Here is a 23,391-nt window from a genome sequence, read left to right on the forward strand (position 1 = left end):
CAGTAAATTACTAGTGTCTTTACAGTGTTTATGCATCTTGAATACACCCCCAGATTTCCAGTTTTGGACCATTCAGCTTATATCAACCTACAGCATGTGATTATGTGTAGGTGTAGTGTGTGTGTGTGTGTTTTCAGCAAACAAGTGTGTGACAACCTGTGTGTGGTGAGGTGGGCATTCTTTCAAGTGAGCGTGAGATCGACTGGTCGTGTGTGTGTGTGTGTGTTTCTGTATCTTCAGTGGTTTGTTGTTTGTTAATCCGACCAATCGTTCTCCTCCAACTCGGAGTCGTCCTCGGAGTCGGAGTATTCCACGGCGATGCGTCGCGACAGGATGGTGGCCACGTCGTTTCCGACCGGCTCCCTCTTGGCCTGCTGCTCCTGCTGCTCCTGCACCTTCTTCAGCTGAATGCCTGCAGGAAATACGGAAAGTGAAGACGTGTTTTTACTGGATCTTAAAATACAGTTAATAGGATCAAAACTGGGTTAATTTGTTAACAATTAATAAAAGTTTAATTAGACTTTAGTTAATAGTTTTCTGCTGCAACAATTACATTCTTTATAAACCCTTTATTAAGCAATTGTTTAGCAAGAGATAATGTTTCTAACACCTTGTACACTAAACACTGTGTAGATCATCACAGTATTTGGATGGCTATTATAAAAGTTATGTATATAAACCTTTGACATTCCTTCATAGAATAGTTTATGAAGCCGTTCATTGTTTGTTAACAGTGAAACAACTGTTTAATTAACTTTAAATGTACCGCTCATTTATTAGGGTTATTATAATGTGTTATATCAGACTCAGATTCCTTTATTAAATCCCCTGAAACAAAAGCTGAGAATCAAAAAAGTGATGGAACGCCTCTGAATTCTGAACGTTTTAGTTTAAATACAGGGCTTGTTTAGCTATTTAAAAGTTCAATTCAAGCACTGTAAAAGCCTTTATCATCACATCTAAATTGCAATTTTGATGCCAGGCAACAAATAAAATTAATTCAGGAGTGTTTCACTTCAAATGTTAAATGATTTTGGATGTACTTGACTGACTGTTTATAAATGAGATGTTTCTGAACTTTCACATAACTGATGCGTTGTAAAGCTGCTCCCTATTATAGGTTGTTTGTAATATAAATGAACACATATATACATTAATATGAAACATCTTCATGAGCTCTTACCCATACGTATAGCAGCCAACAGATCACTGCGGGCATCGTTGACCACTGCGGCCTCAGCAGGTGCGGAGGACATCTTGTGGGTTGTGATGTGGGAGGCACCAGCTGGAAGAGGGGGAGGTGGAGGACCAGGGGGAGGTGGAGCTGCATGGGCTCCAGATACAGGTGGCGGAGGCGGAGCGTAGCCACCGGCACCGGCCATTGGCCCAGGAGACATCGGACCTCCTGGAGGTGAGGCAAAGGCAGTCTGGGCAGAAGGGATGAGAGGGGCTGGAGGCGGGGGAGGGGGACCGGTGTTGGCATAACCGTCCATACTGCAGGAGAGAGAAAATGAAAGACAATCAGTAGAGTTGACAAACAATATAGCAACTTGTACTGCATGGAAAGTACAGTCACCAGGGTTTGAAAGCATGACCCACTAGGTGGCAGCATTAGCTCAGAGTTAATGAGTGGATTCAAGTATCATTTAATTTAGGTTGAAGGATGATGGACATTGTACCCTCTTTTCTGACCCCATAGTATATTAACATAATATATATGTCATGTTTTGTTGCTTGTTATTAGTGAAAAATCTGAAAATTCAAGGAGTGAACTTGTGACTATTTCAAAATTCAAGGAGTGAACTTGTGACTGTTTCCAACCTTGAACACATAAAACCAAATTAAGCATTTCCAGATTTTTGAGACCTTGAATCAAGCCTGAAGTTTTTAATACAGCAAAGAGAGAATGTAGAAAATGTGTCACTCTGTCCTGTATGTTTACCTGTAGTCCATTGGTGGAAGAGACATGGAGCCACCGTTCATAGCCTCAGAGGGTGGAGGAGGCAGCGGGACCTGGTGGTGGTGAACGCGGCCCAGTGTCCCACCCTGATAGGCCATCATAGCTCTTCCTCTCCCCTCGTGTTCACCTGCGCCCCGGGGCCCGTGCCCTGCAGCCATCTGGGCAGCCAGGATACTGGGCGGCGGGCCAGAGTAGGTGTGGGCGTGGCCAGCGTGGTTCATGGAGTTGGGGTAGTGGAGCTGATCAGCACCGTGTCCCCTGATAGAGACAACGGGGAGGAGGATGACGAGGAAGAAAAAAATGAAATACAGAAGTGATGCAAACATGAACCTGTTATTAGAAGAATCAGGAAGATGAGGCGGTGATCGTACCTGTTCTCCGGTGACATGGAGCCCTCAGAGGAAGCCCCTCTGTCTCGGTGTATGGTGTGTCTATGGTCCGGCCTCAGCTCTTTGTCCAGAGCCATCATGTTCCACTCCTGCCGACGGTTCCTCGCCTTCCGGACCTTCTTCACCTCCCTCTGTAGTGTCCCATCCACACAACGCCTCTGCTCCTAAGACAGAGAGACAAAGAGAGCATTTAGGCCATTTTGCTTTGTTAAAATCAAATGAAAGAATAATGTAAGAATGTTAGAAAATGGCCTCATAATAGTATTTGGTTACTGATTCTTATAATTCTGAAAATGTGCACAACTTGCAGGCAAATTGAATCTCTAAATCTAACCAAAACAATCTGTAAGATGTCATGATCTGTGAGAGATACTTGTAGAGAGACTTGTACCTTCTGCTTCCTCTTCTCTTTCCTCTTATCCTCTGTGTCCTGCAGCATCTTCTCCTTCCACAGGTCAAAGAAGTAGGAGGGATCGGTGTAGAACTTAAGTGCTTCCTTGTGATCATCCCTACACAAACAGACACCAAGAAGGTCATACAGGTGGAAAAAAAAACGTCTTTGAAAAGAAAGTGGCAAGAAGCAGAGTCAGACAGAATAGAAATACAGTGGGCTCAGTGTGGGAAGACTAAGTTGGGTATAAAACATGTGAGGCTATGAATATTGCAAACGTGGAGGAGGCTGATGGAAGGAAAAGGGAGAAATTATGCTGCATTTTATCACAGAAGCAACATGACAGGAAATGACAGGATGAAGGAGTGAAAAAGCAGAGAGGTGGGAGCACTGGAGAAAGGGAGAGAAAAGTGTGCTATACAGACAGGTTTAGCAGCTGGATTCCCATCGGAGTCCGCCACGCTAAATGTGTAATGCACCCAAAGTACTGGAAAGCACAGTGGATAAAAGCAGCTACCAAATAGCGGCAGGAAATAGCACGACGTGCTGTTTCACTGTGAATGTAGGTCAGAAACAAGCCTAAATCAAATCAAGACCAGTGGATAACTGCATTACTATCAAGGATTACTGTCAAAGTTATAAAGTAGAAGGCATTATTTTCATTGAAACCATTTATGATACATTTATGCTCTGTGTGTCGCATCATGAAACTGGATGGGGTACGATGCTTTTCTTGTACGGTATAGTTTAATCCAGTCAAGAAATGTTAGAATTTTGTCTGCAAATTTTTTTCAAATTTTGAGAGCTTTATTTGTCTTTTCTTCAGCCAGGATGGTCCCATTGTGATACAAAATCTCTTCTTCCAGGGAGTCCTGCTCAATCAAATACTATCAAATACTTTTTGGCCAAAAACTTATTGACTCATATAATATCCACACACAACCTCCAGCACTGACTGACTAGCATTCAAGGTTGTGATATAATTTCACTATTAAACTCCTCGTCCATGTTTGAAGACTGCGTTGGGAGAAAAAGCAAAAGCTCTTGATCGAAAAGCAACTTATTAATTCAGTAAAATGTGGTTGTGATGACGCCGGAGTGTCAAGTGAGTGTGCGTGCGTCAACAACACCGACCTGTAAGTGGAGAGGATGTTGAGCGGTGGAGGCTTGTCGCTCAGGTTGTACATCTCTCGGACAGGAATGGGCACGCTGCTCTTGGACACCACCTGCTGGTCCTGAGTGGTGGAGCTCTTGAACGCTTTCCTCATGTTGATGTCTTGTAGCGAAACTGAGAACATAAAAGGAGGAAGAGGAGGGGAAATAAGAGGCGAAATGACTGGTACACGAGGAAGAAGCAAATAAACAATGGACAATGAGACCTCTAACATCTGACTCACCTTCTTCGACGGTTGAGTCCAGCTGCGTGACCTTGACGGCCAGCCGGTCAATGCGATCCTGAAGGGAGCTGGCACGCAGATAGAAGGTGTTGGCCTCTTTGAACAGCTCGCCGAATATGTCCTCCGCATGTTTACCTGAGAAGGAACAGCGGAAAGAGACAGAGACGGAAATTTGAGAGAAAGATGGAAACTTGTAATCATTATCTGGAGCCAAGAAAATCTCTACAGAGACTGAGGTCCAATCAATACAAGGGTAATGTGACACAACGTGGGGGCTTGAGAGAGTGCGGGAAATTGCATCTCATACAGCTCTATATAGAAACATTCCTCATTAATAAATTAAACTGCACTGACAACAGAAACCTTATAACATGTACCTCATTCTTACATTTATCTAGTGTTGGTGTTTAGTGGCTAAAAGTAGAATATGGGAATATTTTACACTCTTAAACACTTGTTTACAAGAAGAAAAGGGGTAACTACATCATTATTCATGAACCCCTGGCAACCATCCAGATGTTCGCACATACCGACTCAAAGATCTGAGAAACAACAGACTGGCCGTTGTGAACTGAACTTCAATACCTCGCCTGGACCAAAACTTTCCTTGATGGCAATATTCAAATGGGTTTATTGATTTTCACATGAGTTGTACACTCATAGGTGCATTCAATACCACAAAATTAAATTAATATGAGGCAAACAAGATTGCAAGGCATTACAAACCATCGGTGAATAACCTCTGCAAAACAGTAAATCTGCATTTAATGTAAAGGGGGTAAGGGGTAATTAATCAAGGGTAAGTAATGCAAAATATAACACCAGATGCACAGGAGGAAGTGCTTGTTGAGAGAGTCAGGCAAAATGGTTGTCCCTTGGGTCCTGAACATTGTTAAATCAATCAAAGCCTTATTGTTTGTCACTTATATAAGACATTGTGAAAGGTGGGTTTAGCCTTTAAACATTTCAAAGCAGAGCCCTAGCCTGATGTCTTCAAGATGGACGACAGCACTTTTTGACATTTGGTTGGATGATAGGGACGCACTGTTGGGGAAGTTCTGGGTGGATATAGATACCGATAATACCAAGAAAAACGAACAATATAGCTGATGCTGATACTGATGTTTTCTTGTTCTTGTTCACTTTATTTTGTGCTGTTAGCTATTCTGTTTGTTTTATGTTGATAATCCATTTGTTTCCCTGGCACAATTACTCAAATAATAACTGGTTTGCTGAACAACGTATTGGCTGATACCATTGCTTGGTCAATACATTGTTGCTTCACTGTTGAATGTTAAACATTTTGTTGTTTTTGTTTAAACTCTATTTCGCTCTTGTGTTCTTAACCCTGTATTTTCAGGAATAAATAACCCTAAAGTGGGGAGCGGAAGGAGGAAGTAACCCATATTTAAAGTTTTAAGTGAAAAATGACTGTTAGCTCAGGGTTAATGAAGCTATAACTCTGGGCTGAGGGGACTCTAGCCCAGGGCTAATGTTTGTAAAAGGCTTTTTACTACAAGATCTCTAAATTCAGCAGTACTGAAATGGAAAGAAGAGGTTAAAAACATATCTTCCCTGGATGTCAGCAGGTTAAAAATCCACCCAGAGTAGTTTCAACACTGCTCTAACACTGATTAATTATAGAGCACTGTGTAAAAAGTGTAAGGCACACAAACACAAGCTGAGGGCTATTTGTGTCCCTCCTGCTGACAGGAATGGCTGCAGGAAAAATATTTAGAGGAAGGAAGAATCTCAGATCCGTTCTGCTGAGACCAGTCAACTCTGACCTCTCCTGAGGATTCTTATGGCCCTCTTGAACACACACATGTGCACACAGACATGCAAAGTGTATGTAGCCTGTAGATAGACCACTCCAGGCCTGCGTGGGCATTTATATATAGACCCCACAGCTGCTGTTGAAAGGCCCACTCCCAACGCAGGAACTTGACACAATAAAAGACAGACAGAGAATGGATATGACTGGGTCAATAAGTGTACGGTTAACAGCGGAAAAAGACCGTTTTAAATTAATGCGACCGAGGTTCACGATGAACTTTTAACACAGTCACTGTGAGGGAGGGAAAATGGGTGCAGTTGAGGATAAACAGGCGAGGGGAACCGTCAGCTGACAACACATAGCACAGTGTTGACGGGTTATGAAACAAGGACACGGGAATGGAAGATGGATGGGAAAACAGATGCTGTACTTGCTCTGTCGAATGCATTTACAGTGAGCATTACAATCAATATAAAACAGTTCTGCATGCAAACAAAGTTAACACACACCCATCCGGTCAGTCACACACACACACACACACACACACACACACACACACACACACACACACACAGTCTGTGTGCACACAGCTGTCCACATAAGTTCATTTTTGCAGCGCTTTCTAAAAGGATTACATTTCAACCCTCCGTGTTCCAGTCTGCTGTAAGTCTGCTGCTACCCCTGTGACCCCAGGCCCTGTAACCATGACAACCCCAAATCAATCACAGCTCCAGGATTAATGATGAAAGCATGTGATCTTGTCCTGCCACAAAGAGGCTACACACACTGCAGACTGCCGTCATGCCCAAGTTTGTGGTGTTACAGCCTCAGGGTGCTGTAGTTTCAGTCTGTTTTTAATGTCACACAAAAACTTTTATTTGTGCAGCGGCTGATTTCTCATCGCGAAGGGCGACATTGTGCGCATGGGTTTGTCTACGCGGGTGTGTGTCTTACTCAGGCTGCTGAGCTGACGGATGATGGCAGAGAGTGTGTTGTTCATCACACACTCCAGCTCGCTGCCGATGCCCTCGGGGAGCTCCCCTCGACAGAGGTGACGGGGCTCGATGTTCCTCTTCACCAGCGGCATGGCGAGGCCTCACGCCGACACACACTGCAGGGAAACACAGGGAGCAAAGACACACTGGTTTAGACACTGGTACCCTGATTAAAGAGACTTAAAGCAGAAGAACAGATGCTAGCCAGATGCTTCTGACCCACAAACACATTGACATTGTATCCGCCATACAGCTGGGATAAACACATATCAATATATAGAGAGAGAGACTGTGACAATATATATGACAACATAACTATATAGTTTAAACCAGCTGAAAGTAGAGCCTGACTGATACTGGACCGATGTTGACAGTGATATTAGATTATTGATATAAACCTGCCAACATAAAGACATTTTTGAACAGATAATAATAAGAAAATGTATCAGCCTGATACATATCACACAGTTTAGATTAAATAGTGTTTAAAAGCACCAACAACTATTTTTTTATTTCTAGGCACTGAGTTGAAACGTCAAAGCTTGATGTGTTAGCATCACCAAGCTCTAATTTATGGGTGATAATAGCACAAGTGAAGGCAAAGTTGGGGAGAATGCAATCACGTGCTTAAAGTCAAGCTCTCGTTATAAACGGATGTGCATAAAGATCATGTAGGTGCAGTTTTTGCAGCTGTTTTTGTTGTAGTAAGAGACAGCCTTTGATGATATATCGTCACAGAAATAACTGCTATAAATGACATTACTGTCATTTTAAGAAAGATTTTTGACATCTCAAGGTACACTTTGGTATGAAGATTTATCGTCCCTGTACATTTGCTTATCGAGTTATTAAATTCTACAGTGTATGGGCTGTTTATTCATTTAAAGCTCATATCAAGTTTATTATAATAAAGCGTTCATTCAACCACAAATACCATTCTGTTTTCATCCTTCTAGGATTCTCATTGTAACTAATCAGAACAACCTTGGCATTTTCTGAAATGATTATTGTACCGTGAAAACCTCACATGTTGTAATGTACATTCAAACGGAGAAATCATGGGTGAGCCTACGGCCCGAAAAAGCAACAGTGATGACCAACGGTGTCCCAAAACCAGAAGACTTGTGGCAACCAGCAGAGAGATTAAAGCATTAGGGATGAGAAGATACAGGGTGCCAGCTAATCCCAGACCAGCTTGTCACTGGCCCAGCTGGAACCCTGACACAAACAGAGATTCATGGATACGGTCAGATAAACACCAAAAAACGCAGGAAGAGAGGGAGCACGCCAAACGGGACTTTACATAAATGAACGCACTGTTGCTGAACAAGAAAAAAAAACCCTGAAGTGTAAAAAGATACGTACAGCTTCACAGAGAGATATTTCCCCTCATGTTGGCTGTCTTAGTAAAATCCTCATTAGCTTTGATCAGACGCTCCGAACTCTGTAGTTCAAAGGACTACAGACAATTACTCAAAGCAGGAGAGATCCCAGGGTGCACCAGAGCAGCCATCTTATCATTGCCTCTTCCTGCTTCCTGTTTTTGTGGTCTCAGCCTGCCTCCTGTTTCCTGGTCACATCTCTCCCTCCTGTCCAAACACTCAGCCAGAACAATACAGCTACGGCTCTACAAGTGACCAGGAAGACAGATGGAAACGTGCACACACCCTTAACCATCTCACATGCAATATGTTAGATCCGTCAATCAAATGGTACACTCTTAATTGCCGTTCCGGACTTGTTTTTTTTTTTTTTTACTGTGCACCTTTGCCAGAAATAACAAAATCACTTCAGAGAACAGCAGGTTGGAGAGACACAGGAGCTCTGGCAAGTGCGACAGGAGGCTAATAATAGCTGACAGGTAATGGAAATACAGCTCATATTTTTTGACCTTGTAGATTTGAATATATCATCACATTTCTTTGGATTTTGATATGCTTTTAAGGGTCTCCTAAGTGGCTTAAAATATTTACCTCAAATTCTCTGCGAATAATTATCTCATGGGAGACCAAAAATGAGGGCGAGTTGAGGTTACATCTTCAATACAATAAATCCACCAATGAGGCAAGTAGCAGTGTTATGCTATCAGTGTCCTCGCAGGAAACCACTGTAATTACAGATTGTGTCATTCCAGCTGTCATAGAGTGAAAAGAGACACTTCTGCTCACCGAGGCCAATTCCCACCAGCCGAGTCCTCATCTGGCCCTGTTTTCTCAGCTAGCGACCCCCCTTGCAAACCCCAGCGGCCTCACGCCAATAAGAGAAAACAAAGGGTAAAATTACACCATCATGTGCTCCCACAAAGGACACTGAATACATTCAATAAGGTCTGGTTTTGGAGCCAAAGAACTCCTCGGATTTAGCCGTCTGCATAAACATTTTGGAAACACTGCACCTCTTATAGGATTGGACTGGATGAGAAGGAGGTGATGATGCAAATTAGAAGATTGCATGTTTTTGCTTTTACTGTCTGGCTGGCATGACAATCACATCAATGAGGCGAAATAATGAGCGACTGGGGGCAGGCAGGAGGAGGGAGGAGGGACGGGATGTGTCTGCTTGTGAGAAATGAGGGGAAAGTGGAGGGTGCATGAGAGAGAGAGACACCAAAAGTGGGTTAAGACAGACAAGAGACAGTGAATGAGACAGTGTGTGAGAGTTGTGTGTATCATTAAGAGGTGTACAAAGTGTGTGTTTATGTGTTTGTGTGTGTGCGAGGGGAGAAGGAGAGTATTGGGGTGGGGGGAGGGGTTGGAACAGGGACCTCGGGGAAGCCACTGAAAGGTTCCCGGGACAATAGAGCTCCGTTCACACGGCAACAGCTCTAGCTCTCCCATGCATCCTGACCCCTCCTCCTCCTCCTCCTCCTCCTCTTCGACCTTCTTTAAGGCCCCCTGTACTCTTGCAATGAAAGCGTAGCAAGCGGGCGCTCCTCCTCCTTCATCCACCACTCGCTCGGGGAGAAAGACAGGGGCAAAAAAAGGGAGAGTAAGGTCTGAACATCTCACCCAAACACCACAGAGGATTGCCTTAGCTTATGCTTTCAAACATAGATTCTCACTCTCACATCCTTTTTCTGATGTGTGTGGATGCTTAATTTATCACAACCCAGCATGCACACTGAGGCACTCGGGCACGCAAACAGTTACAAACACATCAGGTAGCCTCTCAAATGTCTCATTAGCAGTGTGTAAACAGTCCCATCAGCAGCAAAAATGTCTTTGATCGTCAGCAGGGTGACATTCAGGCTGCAGTCAGGGTGAAAAACACACTTCCCCTGTGACTCCTGCAGGATGCCCTCATCTCTACGCCAACACGCACAGATTCAAGAGGCCTTTTACTACAGATGTGAGAACTCCATTAAGATGTGAAAGGGGAGTCATTAGCAATTTATGAGCCGAGTACAGCTCCTTGTGTTGCAGGCTGTTGTGCTTGTTCCGATTTTATGAATAATGCAGACTGGATTACGTCAGGTCACACTGCCCTAAATATGACACACACAAAAAAAGAGAATTCTGCTGTGTGACACTGTGCCTGTCCAAGAACGGCCCCGTACTACTCAGGGGCCGCTGTGGTTAAAAATTCATGGCACTGTGCCGGTGAAGGACTAAAAGTGTCTACTGCATAGTGAATCCAGAGTAGGACAGGAAGCTTGGCCTTAACTTTATCCTTCTTCTTGATAGCTAAAAAGGCAGAGTTTCTGTTCCGGCTGGGCATTGATCCAATACTATTGATTCCTGACTTTCAGCAAAATCATGACGATATGATCTTGTCATTCTGTCATTACATACATTTCTGTTGTCCAAATTAATGATTCAGAGCAAACTGCAACTGTATTTTTGATTGTCTTGAACATCACTTTAATTATGTAATAGGTGATTTTGCATATTAATGCCATATTTTGACATACATTGATATCCAAAAATTCTTCAACTGTACCACCGTGCCTTAATCTGGAGTAAATCTGGAGGATTACTCTCAGTCAAATAACTGACTTTTTAATGCAAACATGACCCTAAATTGTCGTAATCCTAATGGTGATACAATGGGATAATCAGCTGATTCATTCATCCATTATTCTAATTGATTCATGACCAGAAATGGTTTGATTTTCTCCTTTTTGTTTGGGGGGGGGGGGCATTTGTCAGAATAATTAAACTATGTGGACTCTAAGCATTCTTCACTCTGAGATGCATGTTTTGCATTTGTTTTGAGTTTAAATGTACCATTTTATAGATGAGATTACTCAATAATTAATGAATCTAAAATGTGGTGGGTTCATGATTAATAGCTGCAGGCTAGAATATGGTGATGTGCTGTGAATGTGCGGTAAAATGAGATTATAATATCAGCATCCACTGTATAACGAAGTTGCCACCATTTATATTTGATCATTCAACATGGATTTCAGGTTGATTCAATTTACATGTCATCACATGAATGTCACGCTAAACTTACCATAACGTAATACTGACGTTTCATGCCTTAATTCTCCGTATTTCTCCACTCTCTTTCTCTATCACTCACACACACACACACACACACACACACACACACACCCTTTCTCTCTTCCCCACAGGCTGATGATGATCCACGCACGGGCACGCACATTCAAAGGAGCACACACACACATACACACACAGGCGTAAACTAATGGCAACCGCGATCAATCACTGTTCCGCACCGTCGCTTCCCGTTACTGATGGACTGACCCACATCTGTTCATCTACCTCGGTTCCCGTGGATTTCTGTCCGGTTTAATCTTAATTCCAACCTGCCGATTTATGTATAGGTTCCCCAATAAACTGATTAACACGCCGGTGCACAACCAGCATCATTTAGGTGGTCAAAGTTACCCGGCAGCGGCTAAAATATAACAATTCCAAGGCAGGTTTCGGCTACGGAGGGTCCGTTTATTATCCTCAACTGGGGGTCCGCTCCAACTGACCACTTGGTTAGCTAGCTTATGTCCAGTGGTCGAGTTCTTAGTTTGGACGAATGAGACTACAATTAACAGAAATAGCCACAGAAACGTAATCATCTAGATAAAGGGTGTTAACAATCGTTGTAAAAAGTATCGTAAGACCCTCACCAGCACTTGAAATATTAGAAGAATTCAGCTCGTCCGCATGTCCCGTTAGATACTCCCATTAGCTCTTCCATCCTGTGTCCCCCAGCCCGTCTGGCCACTCCGGGGAAAAATCCTTTGAGGACAGGGTCACGCCCACCGGCCACGTCCACCAATCATATCTCAAAGCAGGGTCTTTAACACATGAAGGGCGTTCACATTAGCCAATAACGTCTTTCGAACAGAATGATTGACAGGGAGACTCCCCAGCTCCAGAGCGGTGCTGCGAATGGAGGAGGCGGGGCCACGGTTGGGCGTTGCTGAAGAGCTTAACGGGTTTCTTTTTTTAAGCAACCGGGTCCCATTCCCTGTCAATATGACTGTGGGTTTTAAATTCAGAGTCTGTGGGGATTTTGTAGACTCGAAGCTCTAGTTAAGTAACGCTTAAAAGCGGAAAACTGCATGATAGAGAGATTGTTAGGGGGTTAGTTAACATGCTTCAGGCAGTGATGCTGAGAAAGAGCTGGGATAGTATTGTATAACAGACTGAAATAGATGGGCCAGCATCCTGCAGGAAGAGCTTCAATAAGTGGACTTGCTAAATTTAGATCTGAGCTTACTCTCCCAGGTGTGTTTGTAGACAAAAACAGTCTGAAGGGGATGACAGTCATCAAAAAAGGGAAAGGGGGCAGAAAATAGCCTCTATAGACTGGTAGACTGGGTTTAGTCCATTCGAAAAGGAAGGGAGTTTTAATATTGAAGATGCAGTTCTATTCTAAGGGGTGGAAGCCGCCGCCTGCATTTGTTAGACAGCTGCCAGTATACATAACATATATAATTGATTTAGCCATGAATACCAGAGCACACATGAATGTGTCATGAAGCGGGGGCAGTTTAGACAGAAAAGGCTACACTGGCACACTTGGACTTTACAGCAAATGCAAGACTTTGCAGTCTGAGGTTCTGTACATGTAAGAGATAAACTGTAGATTTTAATTTGATCTACGATTTTGAGAATTGTAATTTTTCAAAGAAATGAAGCCAAATGTTCTTTGATTACAGATTATCATAGTGGACAATTTGCTGCTTTTCCTTATTAATATATGCAGGTTTCGGACTGTTGATCAGACTTCAACTTGTGCTATGGAAAAATGACTTTCTGATCTTTTATGGACAAACTAATGAAATGATTGCGAAATAATTGTTAGATTTACCTGTGATAAAAAATAATCTCTTTGTGCAGCCTTATATCATACAGTATAGTTCTTTAAGTAAACAGCTATTGTAATGTTGGCTGTCTTAAAAAACATAGCAAACGTTAATTATAAGCAAAGGGCAATTAAGGGTTTAAAAGTAAAAAAATGATCTTGTGAGCTTTCCTTGACACTGGATGCAATCACCACATCAATGGCACCATTGGACTGATCCTTCCAACAATTTTACCCACTTTTCCCTCCAGCTATTGCACTTTGTATGAACACTTGTGAAAGAGACAGCAGCTCCAGTGTTGTGAGGCAGAAATGGCAGAATAAATAAAGAAGGAAGATGTCATTAAAGTTGCAAAAGGGGAATACATGCTTAAGTTTGCATCACTCATCAGCTGCTTGTGGAATATATGAACAATATCAATGTTTTCCATTTTTATTGTCAGGATACTTGCTTCATGTAAAATATTTCAATACAATACAGTACAATGCATGTTCCATCTGCCATCCTCCATGCGATTGGTTGGTTTTGTCATCATGTTGTAAGGCTTGCTCAGAGCATACAGCAGCTGAGCGCTCAGCCAGCGCAAGCTGCTTTGCCACTCTTGCAATGGAAAAAAAATTAAACATGAAAACAGATTAATTAATAAAACTACTAAAATCTTTTTTGTCACCTTTTTTTTTGTCCTTTCTGAAAACCCACAATGCCACAGCTGTGGGGGCTCCACATCCTCCCAGCATGCTTCACAGCAGCTCAGTTCAGTCCTCAGCTGAGGCCCTCACAGGGCCACACACACAAAATGAACGAACGAACAGACAGACAAACAAACAGACAGACAGACCGGAGGACAGTCGGACAGGGATTCTGTCACCGCTGGCAGTCACATAGCAGCTTTCAGTCTCATCCAAACTTTGACGGGAAGAGGGTAGGGCATAGGTGGAGGTGTGGAGACAGGTGGAGAAGACGAGGGGAGGAGATGACACAACAGATTAACATGTGTCCCCCCCCCCGCAAACCGAGCCATCTTCTCTTGGCTGGTTTGATCACATCCGAGTAACAGAAACAGGCTGGTTCCACTCTTATATCATCTTTCTCATCCCTCCACCATCAGGCTTTGCTCTATAGCGGTGTGTCCAATACTGGGGTTACTGTGTGTGTTATCTTGAAGAAGTGTAGATTCTTGCCATTCTGAATAAACGGACTGCTGCAGACAAAGTGCCCTCTGTGGGATGGGGGAAGAGGGGATTTGTTGCCTTGGACATCCCCACATCCCTCAGTACATTCGTTCAGGTGGGCAATGTGAGGGCTGTGTATGCGTGTATATGTGCGTATGTTGAAGTGTGTGTGTGTGTGTGTATGAGGGGTGTCTCAGTAGCGATGGGTTTGGTGGGAGTACTGGGGCGGCTGTTGGGAGGTAGAGGAGTATCCCATGCTGCTTTGGGGCAGTGATGTGCTTGGTCCAGGGTTCTGGTAGGCAGCATGTGGATTGGAGCGCTGCAGGGAGGAGGAAGACAATCATTAAATCCTGTCAGCTACACTCTTTGGTCAAAGCTTTGGCTCACTCCTTTCGATAGTGCCCCCTTGTGCAACGGTGCTGCACGATATGGTAAGAAAATCAGATAAAAATGTATTCAGGATTTTCCTAATGATCGAAATCTTTCTTCTTACGTGATTGCAAATAAAATCAATTAACTTAAATGTGATTTTGGCTCTGAAGAAGCACTTAATCTGTAAAGTGACCAGTAACTAAACTTATAAAATTGATGTAGTGAGTAAAAAGTAAAATATTTGCCTATAAAATGTATTATGCCCCAAAAAAAGCACTTGAGTAAATGTAATGAAACATAAAGAAATGAAACATGGAACAAATGTTTAATTGCATAGAAGAGGGTTAACATGATGTCCTGTAAGAGGCAGTAATACACTGTTACACTGGTTGCCAGCTGCTTAATTACATGAACAAGACGTAGTCCTAAATGTGTTACTTACAGAAAAATTATATAATGTGACTAAAGTAAAAAGTAACCAACTCTCATAGTTCTTTTTACAGATGTTACAGTTACAGAGAGGAGTTGAGAAACCTACCTGGTAGTCTGAGGTCATGATGAGGCCACCTGAGGTAGTGGTGGGCGGGACAACTCGCACTTTCTTCAGAGGCGGGCCCTGGGCGTGGCTATTGTCAGGGTTGCCAGTGTGCCCCGCCCCATTCGTGTGGTTATTTCCCTGTTGTTGCTGCTGGTTTTTCTAATGGTACAAATAAGAGATGATGTTCAGGCCTGTTGTGTATTTGCTACCTACTTGCAATGCATCCCTTCACCTTTCCATGTATATTCATGCTGAATGACTGCAGCGAGACAGAATGTGGGACATGGATTTCTTACTTTGTCTGCCTTGTCCTCCGGCTCCTCCTCTGTCAAGAACTCCCTCTTGGGGTAGGGAATTTGGCAGCCTGCGAACACACTGGAGGGAAAATGCAAAGAGGCTTGTCAACTTGAAACATTTATTCCTGTGACTCAATGCCAATTAGCTAAGGGACCTTTTCATTGCAGTGGGTCATGTGACTAATGTTGAAGGAGCTGCACAACAAAAATAAAAGTGGATACAGGCTGAATGTATGGTTGTGTGTGTGTGTGTGTGTGTGTAGGCACTCACTCAGAGGTGGGCAGAGGCTCTTCCAAAAAGTAGGGGTCCTGCATGGCCTGCTCGGATGTGATTCTACGGATGGGGTCCATGGTCAACAGCTTCTGGAGCTTTATTGAATTCAAGTAAATGTTAGCACCATTAACACAAGGCGCATAATGACAAACCAATCTTTGCTTTATGGGGAATTGAACTATAGCTACATGGCAGTCATGGATTTGTCTTCATAATAGCAATAAAATGTCTAATTTATGTAAATTACATGCATTTGCTTTAATACAGAGGCATTTTCACTCACCAAGTGGAATGCTTTGCTGTCTGGTTTGACTTTATGTTTCTCCATGTATTTTATAAGGCTGCAGTTTGTGTATCTGTGATGGAGAAGGAGAAAATATATCATGCCTTTGGTGCAATTACCCCACATAAGAACAGAGAGATATTACACAGTAACAAGTGCAAGTTGTGTACAACACTCAAAGACGTCTTTTTGCCAGCAGACATGGTGCTTTTGCTTTGCTCCAACTTTGTTTCTGATCTTGAAGAAAAACTGGGACAGCGATGCTCTGCAGACTCACGTGTTCCTCCTAAAGTCTTTCATCAGTGTCGAGTGTTCTGGCATCTTTTTGATGTCCTCCCAGTCTTTATCTGTCAAAATGAGGGAAAGACAGGATTACGCGACGTCACACACTCCCTCCCTTCAAGAACAGATTATTTAGGTTGTAGGGATCTGGATTACAGCGTTTTTTAAGCACAAACACTCATGACTTCCCCTTGACAAGCCCTTGTTACAACAATAGTAAATTGAGCTGAGTCGTTTTTACATAACTGTAAATTTCTTAGAAAAAATGCTAAAACAGCACAAAGGGATTGTTAAAATTTGCCACGATGCAAATTTGTAAGGCTCGGCTTCTTGCAAAATCAAAACAAAGATCCGTCAGACAGGCTGGTGAGTTACACAACAAGAGCAGCAGCGATTGAAAAAAGGAAGAGAAGCAGATTAAGTGAACTGGAAAATATAGGCCCAAATGTAGCCCTGCAAGTGAAAGTTTCTGTTGATGACTTGGCTTCATCTATCGTGTCAGTTGATGTTCAGAGCCTACAGATCACATTACTGCCTGAAGAAAAAACAGAAAAGAAAAGACCGACGAAAGAATCTGCCTCTGCTGGAAACAGAAAGTGCTTATCCTTTCACAGCATTTTCCACTGAAAAGGGCCACACAGCAGATTTGGCATCTTGGTATAACAGCAGCTGAATAGCCTTAATATATTGTTTGGTCAAACAGAAGCTGTCACTTCCTTAAATGCCACAAATAATCCATCCCCTTTTTGAAACACTTTATGTATATGATTCTTAATTCAGTATGTATTAATGATTTAAAATGGAAAATTGTCCCACTGGACTCTCACCAGCAGGGAAGCCCATGACGTTAAAGATGCGGTCCAGCTGGTCGTGGTGGTATGGGTTACTGGTCTTGATGTCCTCCTGGCGACAGTGGAATATGGGCTCAGACGTCAGCAGCTCCGCAAAAATGCAGCCAATCGCCCAGATGTCTGACAGAGAAGCAGAGCAAAAGCCAATGAAAGCTGTCACCAAAGTCAGCAGAACTGGTTGCACATGTCCAAAGAAGCTGGAAAGCTGTGCGGACAGATGGTGTTGCACGATTCTCACCGATGGCTTTGGTGTAGTGCCGAGCCCCAAGCAGTAGTTCAGGTGCTCTGTACCAGAAGGTGACCACCACGGGGTCGAGGTCGGCTAAAGGCTTCAGCGGTGAATTGAAGAGACGGGCAAACCCCATGTCCGCTGCAAGATTGACATTATAATCAGTAAAGTAAAAGCAAACAGTGAACAACTGACATCACATTTTTAAAAGGAGACAGTATACTTACCAATCTTTACTCTACCCCTCTCTGGTCCTTCCCCCATCACTAAAATATTAGCTGGTTTCTGAGGGAGGACAAGAGACATACCAAAATTTGTTTCCACATTTAATTTATATAAATTTTTTTTACAACAAATCAACTGAGATTGATTGAGAGTAGTTTGGCCCATTTGTAGAAGTACAATCATGAATATGGCGTGTATAAATTAAAACTTTGTTGCCGCCCTCTAGTGGCCAGACAAACCCAGAGCATCCCACAAGACAGAGGGTTACTATTTCCTTCTCATTTAGTCAGTTAATGGCAGAAAACTTGGCAAAAAATCAGTTAAAACCTATTAAAAAAATTCTACTTTATTTCTTTTTAAGATGTTACGGATGCAACTGCAACACTACAAAAGTGTTTAGGTTTGTCTTCAGATCACAATCAACACAATTACACAAATTTACAATTCAGCTCACATGTGACAACCTTCTACCAAAACAACTACAACATCAAGTGCAAAAGTACATATAAGTCAATAAGAATAACTACAAAAAAAATTAAAAAGGGTGCAGTATGTAAAACTTGACCATCTGGTGAATTAGTTCTCAAAACACCTACCTGTAGCTGCCATTAGCTCACTTAGCCTTGCAGCTAGCAGTCCAGGTGGTGAGCCTGTGCTGAGTGCTTACACCAGGAGCACAGGAGCTATGGATTTAGCCGGCTGACATGCTTACTTAAGTAAATATCTCGCCATAACTTCAAAACTGTTATTTCTTCACATTCTGTGGATAATTTTGGATAAGAGAAATTCTTTTGCACCAAATCTAATCTGCACATTTAAAACATGTGAAACTTCATCATTACATTGAGGCTGACTCAGCTTCACATGCCTTTGACTGATTCTCTGCCTAATAACAATCTTCCAATCTCTCATCAACTGTTGCCTTGTTTCCCCTTCTACCCAAATATTTTCTCTCTCCCCCTCCTCTCCTCTCCTTCCCTTCCCTCCCAATCCTCTTACAAGGTCTCTGTGGAGGACCCAGTTGGCGTGGAGGTAATGGATGCCATCCAGGATCTGGTAGAGCAGAGACTTGACCATTCCCCTGGGCAGCTGAAGTGGCTTCTTGTTGGCCTTGGACGCTCTGTGGAACTTAATAATGTGCTACAGAAAGACAAGATAATAGTAATTGTGGTGTGTGTGCCCACATGATGACTGAAATTCAACATTTTGTGTCTTTTGCTACACTTGTGTGTTCTCGAGTGTAAGTTTGTGCGAGAAGCGAGAGACTGATGTTTGTGGCATGTGTTTCCACTTCACTGGGAGGGGAATGTGAGAGTTGCAGCTTTGTGGCAGTAAATGGCATTTAAACTCACTTCTGATACCCTGCCAACTGTAATGCAGAAGAGGCTTGACTAAGAAATGTTGAATACTCCTCGGTGAGTGTGTGTGTGTTTTAATGAGACTTCGCAATGCATAATTAGCACCATTTTTAGCCTCATTCCCTCCGACTGCCTGATGGAGAATGTGTATATATGCATCAGCAATGTGAGTAATTCTGCACTCATGAATGTCTGTGCTTTTGTCCGTCGAAGGGAAATGTTTACATACATACAAAGAAACAGCAGAAGGCATAAAAATATTGCAGGGGATGCACAATATTTTTTATTTTCAGCTGATATGCATAAACTGTAATAAATTAGTTTGCATGGCTGATACTGTTAAGATGACCAATACTTTCATGTTTTTGCATTACAAAAAATAACGTCGTTAATTCACAGGCAGAGGGTAAGAAAGGACAGGATGCATTGAGCAAAAATGTATAATTCAATATTCAACAGCTCAGATAACATCTGTTGCATCAAAATGTTTGATTGTAGAAGGTCTAGTACCGAACTGTCGTGTATGAATATCATTTTGTAAGTAATACAGTGTGCAGGAGTTCTCGTGCAACCTCTGTTATCTAAAAAAAACCCAACATGTTTGGTTGCACTGAGTGACTCTACCCAAATGCAACAGTTTGATGTCGTGAGCAACAACAGCGAATTGCACTTGTTCCTCTTTGCTTATTCTAAGGCCTCGTTTACACGTACACAGAGTTTTGAAAGGCAAATCTCTGTCCAGATGAGCATTTTAACACCGTTTCAGAAAAAAAAAATCCCTGTTCATACAACATATCTGAAAACGCATATCCTATGCTCATTCATCTGCACTGGGATGGTGTGCCATTGCAAACAAGAAGCAGACTGTATACTTGTGTATGCGACTGCTCTTTTAAGAATCTACTTGGATAACTTGTCAGCAAAACATTATAAGCACTTCCATCACTTTATTATGAATGTTTACTTGAGGCTTTGTAAATAAGATAACTGTGTATGTGCGGACTAGGGCTTACTCTTCTCTGAATTTTTGGGTGAATAGCAAAGATGTAAACAGGCACCAGCTGTACAGGAGTGTGTTGATGCTGCACTTGAAACAAACATGGCTTCATATTATTGGCTCAATTTGTTGGCTCCACTTTCACAGAGACCAACATTTAAATTTGACAATATCAGGACAATCATTTGTCACCGATATATATATCATGCATCCCTAAAAAATATAACCTGATTTTAAACTGTGAGCAAAACTAAGAGTTCAGTTATCACATAAATGGGTGGGAAGCTGCAGCGCATTCATGTGTCATCATTTAAATGAACATAGATATGATAAAAAGTGTCATATAGAGATATATCGGCATGCATCCTCACTGCTTTATTTTTGATAAATCAGGCCATGCAGCTCCAATGTGTCTTGTGCGTATGTGTGTTCGTGTGTGTGCATTTTACCCAGAGATCGTGTTCGGCGTAGTCAAAGAGCAGCCATACTTTACGGTCTGCGTGTGACAGGAAAACCTTCTGCAGCGAGATGACATTGGGGTGCTTCAGCTCCCGCAGCAGCTGCAACACACAGACCCAATCAGAAGACAGACCACACACTCTCATGGCAGAAATCATGAATGACAAATAGGCATTTAATGTGTAATGGATAATGCATGCATTAACTGTGGACTGAGGAATTTACTGTGCTGATTGCCGTTAATAATTCAAACGGAGGGTGGACACATCACCTGTACATCTGAATGCAATGCCATGAAAATGACGTGCAACAACACATTTTCTGAAACATATGATTGTTTTAACTTTGAATATGAAATGGTTTTGTGTCTCGCCCTCTGTGTGTGTTACATTAAAGTCTATTTCCTAACTTTCCTTCCGACGTTCTCGGTAGCTCTTGAGTTGTCTGTTGCTTAGTTAACAAGAGCTACTTTGTGAAGGTGATTCGAGCATTACATAAACCACCTTGGAATGGCATGAGAGTGTTTAACAGAGACCAAACAAAAGGAACATAGTAAGCCAAGCAGTTCTTACTGCAATCTCTCTGCAGGCTGACATGGAGATGCCAGTGCCTTCAATCTGCTTGAGGGCGTAGTCCTTATCATCCTTCCTACAAACAGAGAGAGGCAGAGCAACATCAACACTAGACCAGACTGCGGGCCCCCTGAGAGCTGTCTGCACAGAAACATAAAGGGGGGCACTTGGCAGCTGGCACAGGGACTCTGTGAAGAGGCCGAGTTGCATTACCTCCAGATTTGTGTAATCAAGCTCACCTCTGAGGCTCAAAACAATAGAGGGGGAGAGGAAACAGGCCCTGTCTGGCAGCTGGCGAGGGACAAACAGAGCACCGGGACTGGCTCTCACTTGAATGAATCGGTTACAACCCCTCCCTCCCCCTGGCCTAAATCATCTCATAAACCCATGCTTTGTGCCTCCTCAGGCCTCATCCAACTGCTGCAGCGCAAATTAGCTCACAGAGTCTCATAAACAGCAGCCTCCTAAAGTGAACACAAACATCTTTAAACACTTTAGGACTCTTTTCTGTGGCTCCGGCTGCCAGTGTGTCCGGGGCTGTGATAATGGGCCTTGTACGGGCCTGGTAGCTCATGCGGCCTTCACCTCTCCCCAGCAGAGATTGCATTAGATAAAGTGGGAAAGGGGAAACAAATAAGAGGTTTAGAAATGAAGGTGGTTGGTGCCAAGGGTTTATGGTTGTAGGGTCCATCCATCGATCTTTGTTGCATGTCATTTCATGGCATCACTTCCTCTCTTACTCCATGACATCTCTACTATCGACTGAAAGGCAAGAATTACTAAAAAAGGGAATAAAAGGGAATGAAGGTGGGGTTAATTTTATGGACACAAAAAGAGCATGGACGATTATACATTACAGGTTGGATTATAAACATCGAGTAAATAGTGTTTCATTGCAAAAGGCAGACTAGCTTTACCGTGTACAAGCACAAAAATCAACTTAAATGTGCCCGATCACTCCACAAATGATCAGTTTCTAGCTATTTACACATAGCCTTCCAGGTGATGGCAGAATTCAAACAAGTTGGTGTGGAGATATTAACTTTAAGATCATTACAAAGTGCCTCCACATGCACCTGCTGCATCCTACATTCACCACATCACCTGCAAACGCTACAGTAGCTTCACCAAATAAAATAACGACCACAGCATGGGACAAAGGAGTCGTCTGGGAAATGTTTCGACCACAACAACAACACAGGTAAGGCAGACGTGAATCACAGTGTTGAGCCATCTGTCAGTGCTCTCACAGCCGCCACTAAGCCTCATGAGCGTCCTGACAGTGCAGGTAATATCTATCAGCTGCCCTTCACACTCATCTCTCTACATAAAATGTCTTAACGACGTGCCTCTTCTGCCGGTGGCGCACGATTCCAGCCTTTGGTGGGAGAAAAATGAGAGAGGTAATTAAGACGCATACGGGAGAGGAAGGGGGCTGTCGAAGGGTTCACCGGCTAGAGGCCTTGCTGGTCATCAACTCACCCATCTTTTCTCTTCGCCTTGTATACATGACCGTAGGTGCCTCTTCCCACTTTGCATCCTTCGTACTCGAACAGGTCCTCGACACGCTCTCTTTCACCGGTCAGCTTCACTTTGAAATCATAGTCCATTTTTCACCACCGTTTGGGCTGTGTGTACCCGCTCCTTCCTTTATTTAAAGCGTCGCTTGGGAGGCAACTAAGCTACACCAGCGAGCTCGGTTTGGTAATTCGGCTAGTTGCCTTCCCCAGCGTGGCCCTTTACTCTCTTCAGCCCAGCTTCCACATCGAGTTTTCGGGTCAAATTGTTTGTACCGGAGGGGATGCGCGTCGCTCGGCGGTAGTCCAGGTGGGAAACGAGCACGAAATGTATTCCTTTCTCTTGTTGCTGCGTTTCTCTCAGCCGGTATCTGCTCCAAAGAGACGCACTTCACTCGGTAGCGATGGCGTATTCGCGCACGGCACTGTCGTAAAACGTCGTGAAGGCAGCCCCGCAGTAGAGAAAGAGCTATAGAAAATAGGCAGACAGAATGCACCACGTGGATATTCATACTCGTAAAAAATTACAGCTGATGTCCTGCCTGCATGTTTATTCAATCATTGTTATTATAAGCAGTCATTATATTAAAATAACATACCCATCCTGCCATGTTGTGGCTTGTTTCAATGCTATAATACAGGAGCATGGAGGCATTTCTGCATGTTTGACATTTTGTTCAGCATAACAGAGCACATTAATCATATTTTTTAATAATAGCGAATCAGAGGGTTCAATTTTAGCACTTTATTCCTTAAGGTATGCTTATAATTTGAAATAAT

The 23,391-nt window shown here is 43.0% G+C and overlaps 2 protein-coding genes across 2 annotated transcripts; both read right to left on the reverse strand.

Moving 5' to 3' along the window:
* Positions 1-60: 60 nt before the first annotated feature.
* On the reverse strand, positions 61-12,123 carry wasf3b (WASP family member 3b). The gene is made up of 9 exons (XM_037079722.1): positions 12,002-12,123; positions 6,869-7,025; positions 4,138-4,272; positions 3,875-4,028; positions 2,741-2,858; positions 2,332-2,513; positions 1,943-2,218; positions 1,184-1,494; positions 61-412 (listed from the first exon to the last, which is right to left on the reverse strand). The coding sequence occupies exons 2-9, from the start codon at positions 6,999-7,001 to the stop codon at positions 255-257; spliced, it is 1,467 nt and encodes a 488-aa protein (XP_036935617.1). The 5' UTR covers positions 7,002-7,025; positions 12,002-12,123; the 3' UTR covers positions 61-254.
* Positions 12,124-13,602: 1,479 nt separating this feature from the next.
* Positions 13,603-23,059, reverse strand: cdk8 (cyclin-dependent kinase 8). Its single transcript, XM_037079817.1, has 13 exons — positions 22,577-23,059; positions 21,095-21,170; positions 20,513-20,623; positions 18,708-18,848; positions 17,711-17,768; positions 17,493-17,624; positions 17,231-17,374; positions 16,399-16,468; positions 16,122-16,194; positions 15,836-15,933; positions 15,565-15,643; positions 15,269-15,427; positions 13,603-14,677 (listed from the first exon to the last, which is right to left on the reverse strand). The coding sequence occupies exons 1-13, from the start codon at positions 22,702-22,704 to the stop codon at positions 14,552-14,554; spliced, it is 1,395 nt and encodes a 464-aa protein (XP_036935712.1). The 5' UTR covers positions 22,705-23,059; the 3' UTR covers positions 13,603-14,551.
* Positions 23,060-23,391: the final 332 nt, after the last annotated feature.

The sequence above is a fragment of the Acanthopagrus latus genome, chromosome 19, assembly GCF_904848185.1.
Source record: "Acanthopagrus latus isolate v.2019 chromosome 19, fAcaLat1.1, whole genome shotgun sequence".
NCBI lineage: Eukaryota > Metazoa > Chordata > Actinopteri > Spariformes > Sparidae > Acanthopagrus > Acanthopagrus latus.

Excerpts from the sequence above, each read along its gene's own strand:
- wasf3b (XM_037079722.1), bottom strand. The coding sequence starts at position 7,001 with ATGCCGCTGGTGAAGAGGAACATCGAGCCCCGTCACCTCTGTCGAGGG. Across the intron at positions 4,273-6,868 it reads CCGTCAGCTCAGCAGCCTGA|GTAAACATGCGGAGGACATA; the intron begins GTAAGACACACA and ends GTTCCTTCTCAG. Across the intron at positions 4,029-4,137 it reads GGACTCAACCGTCGAAGAAG|TTTCGCTACAAGACATCAAC; the intron begins GTGAGTCAGATG and ends TTATGTTCTCAG.
- cdk8 (XM_037079817.1), bottom strand. The coding sequence starts at position 22,704 with ATGGACTATGATTTCAAAGTGAAGCTGACCGGTGAAAGAGAGCGTGTC. Across the intron at positions 15,644-15,835 it reads GAGCCTCTGCCCACCTCTGA|TGTGTTCGCAGGCTGCCAAA; the intron begins GTGAGTGCCTAC and ends TTTTCCCTCCAG. Across the intron at positions 14,678-15,268 it reads TCATGACCTCAGACTACCAG|CGCTCCAATCCACATGCTGC; the intron begins GTAGGTTTCTCA and ends TCCTCCCTGCAG.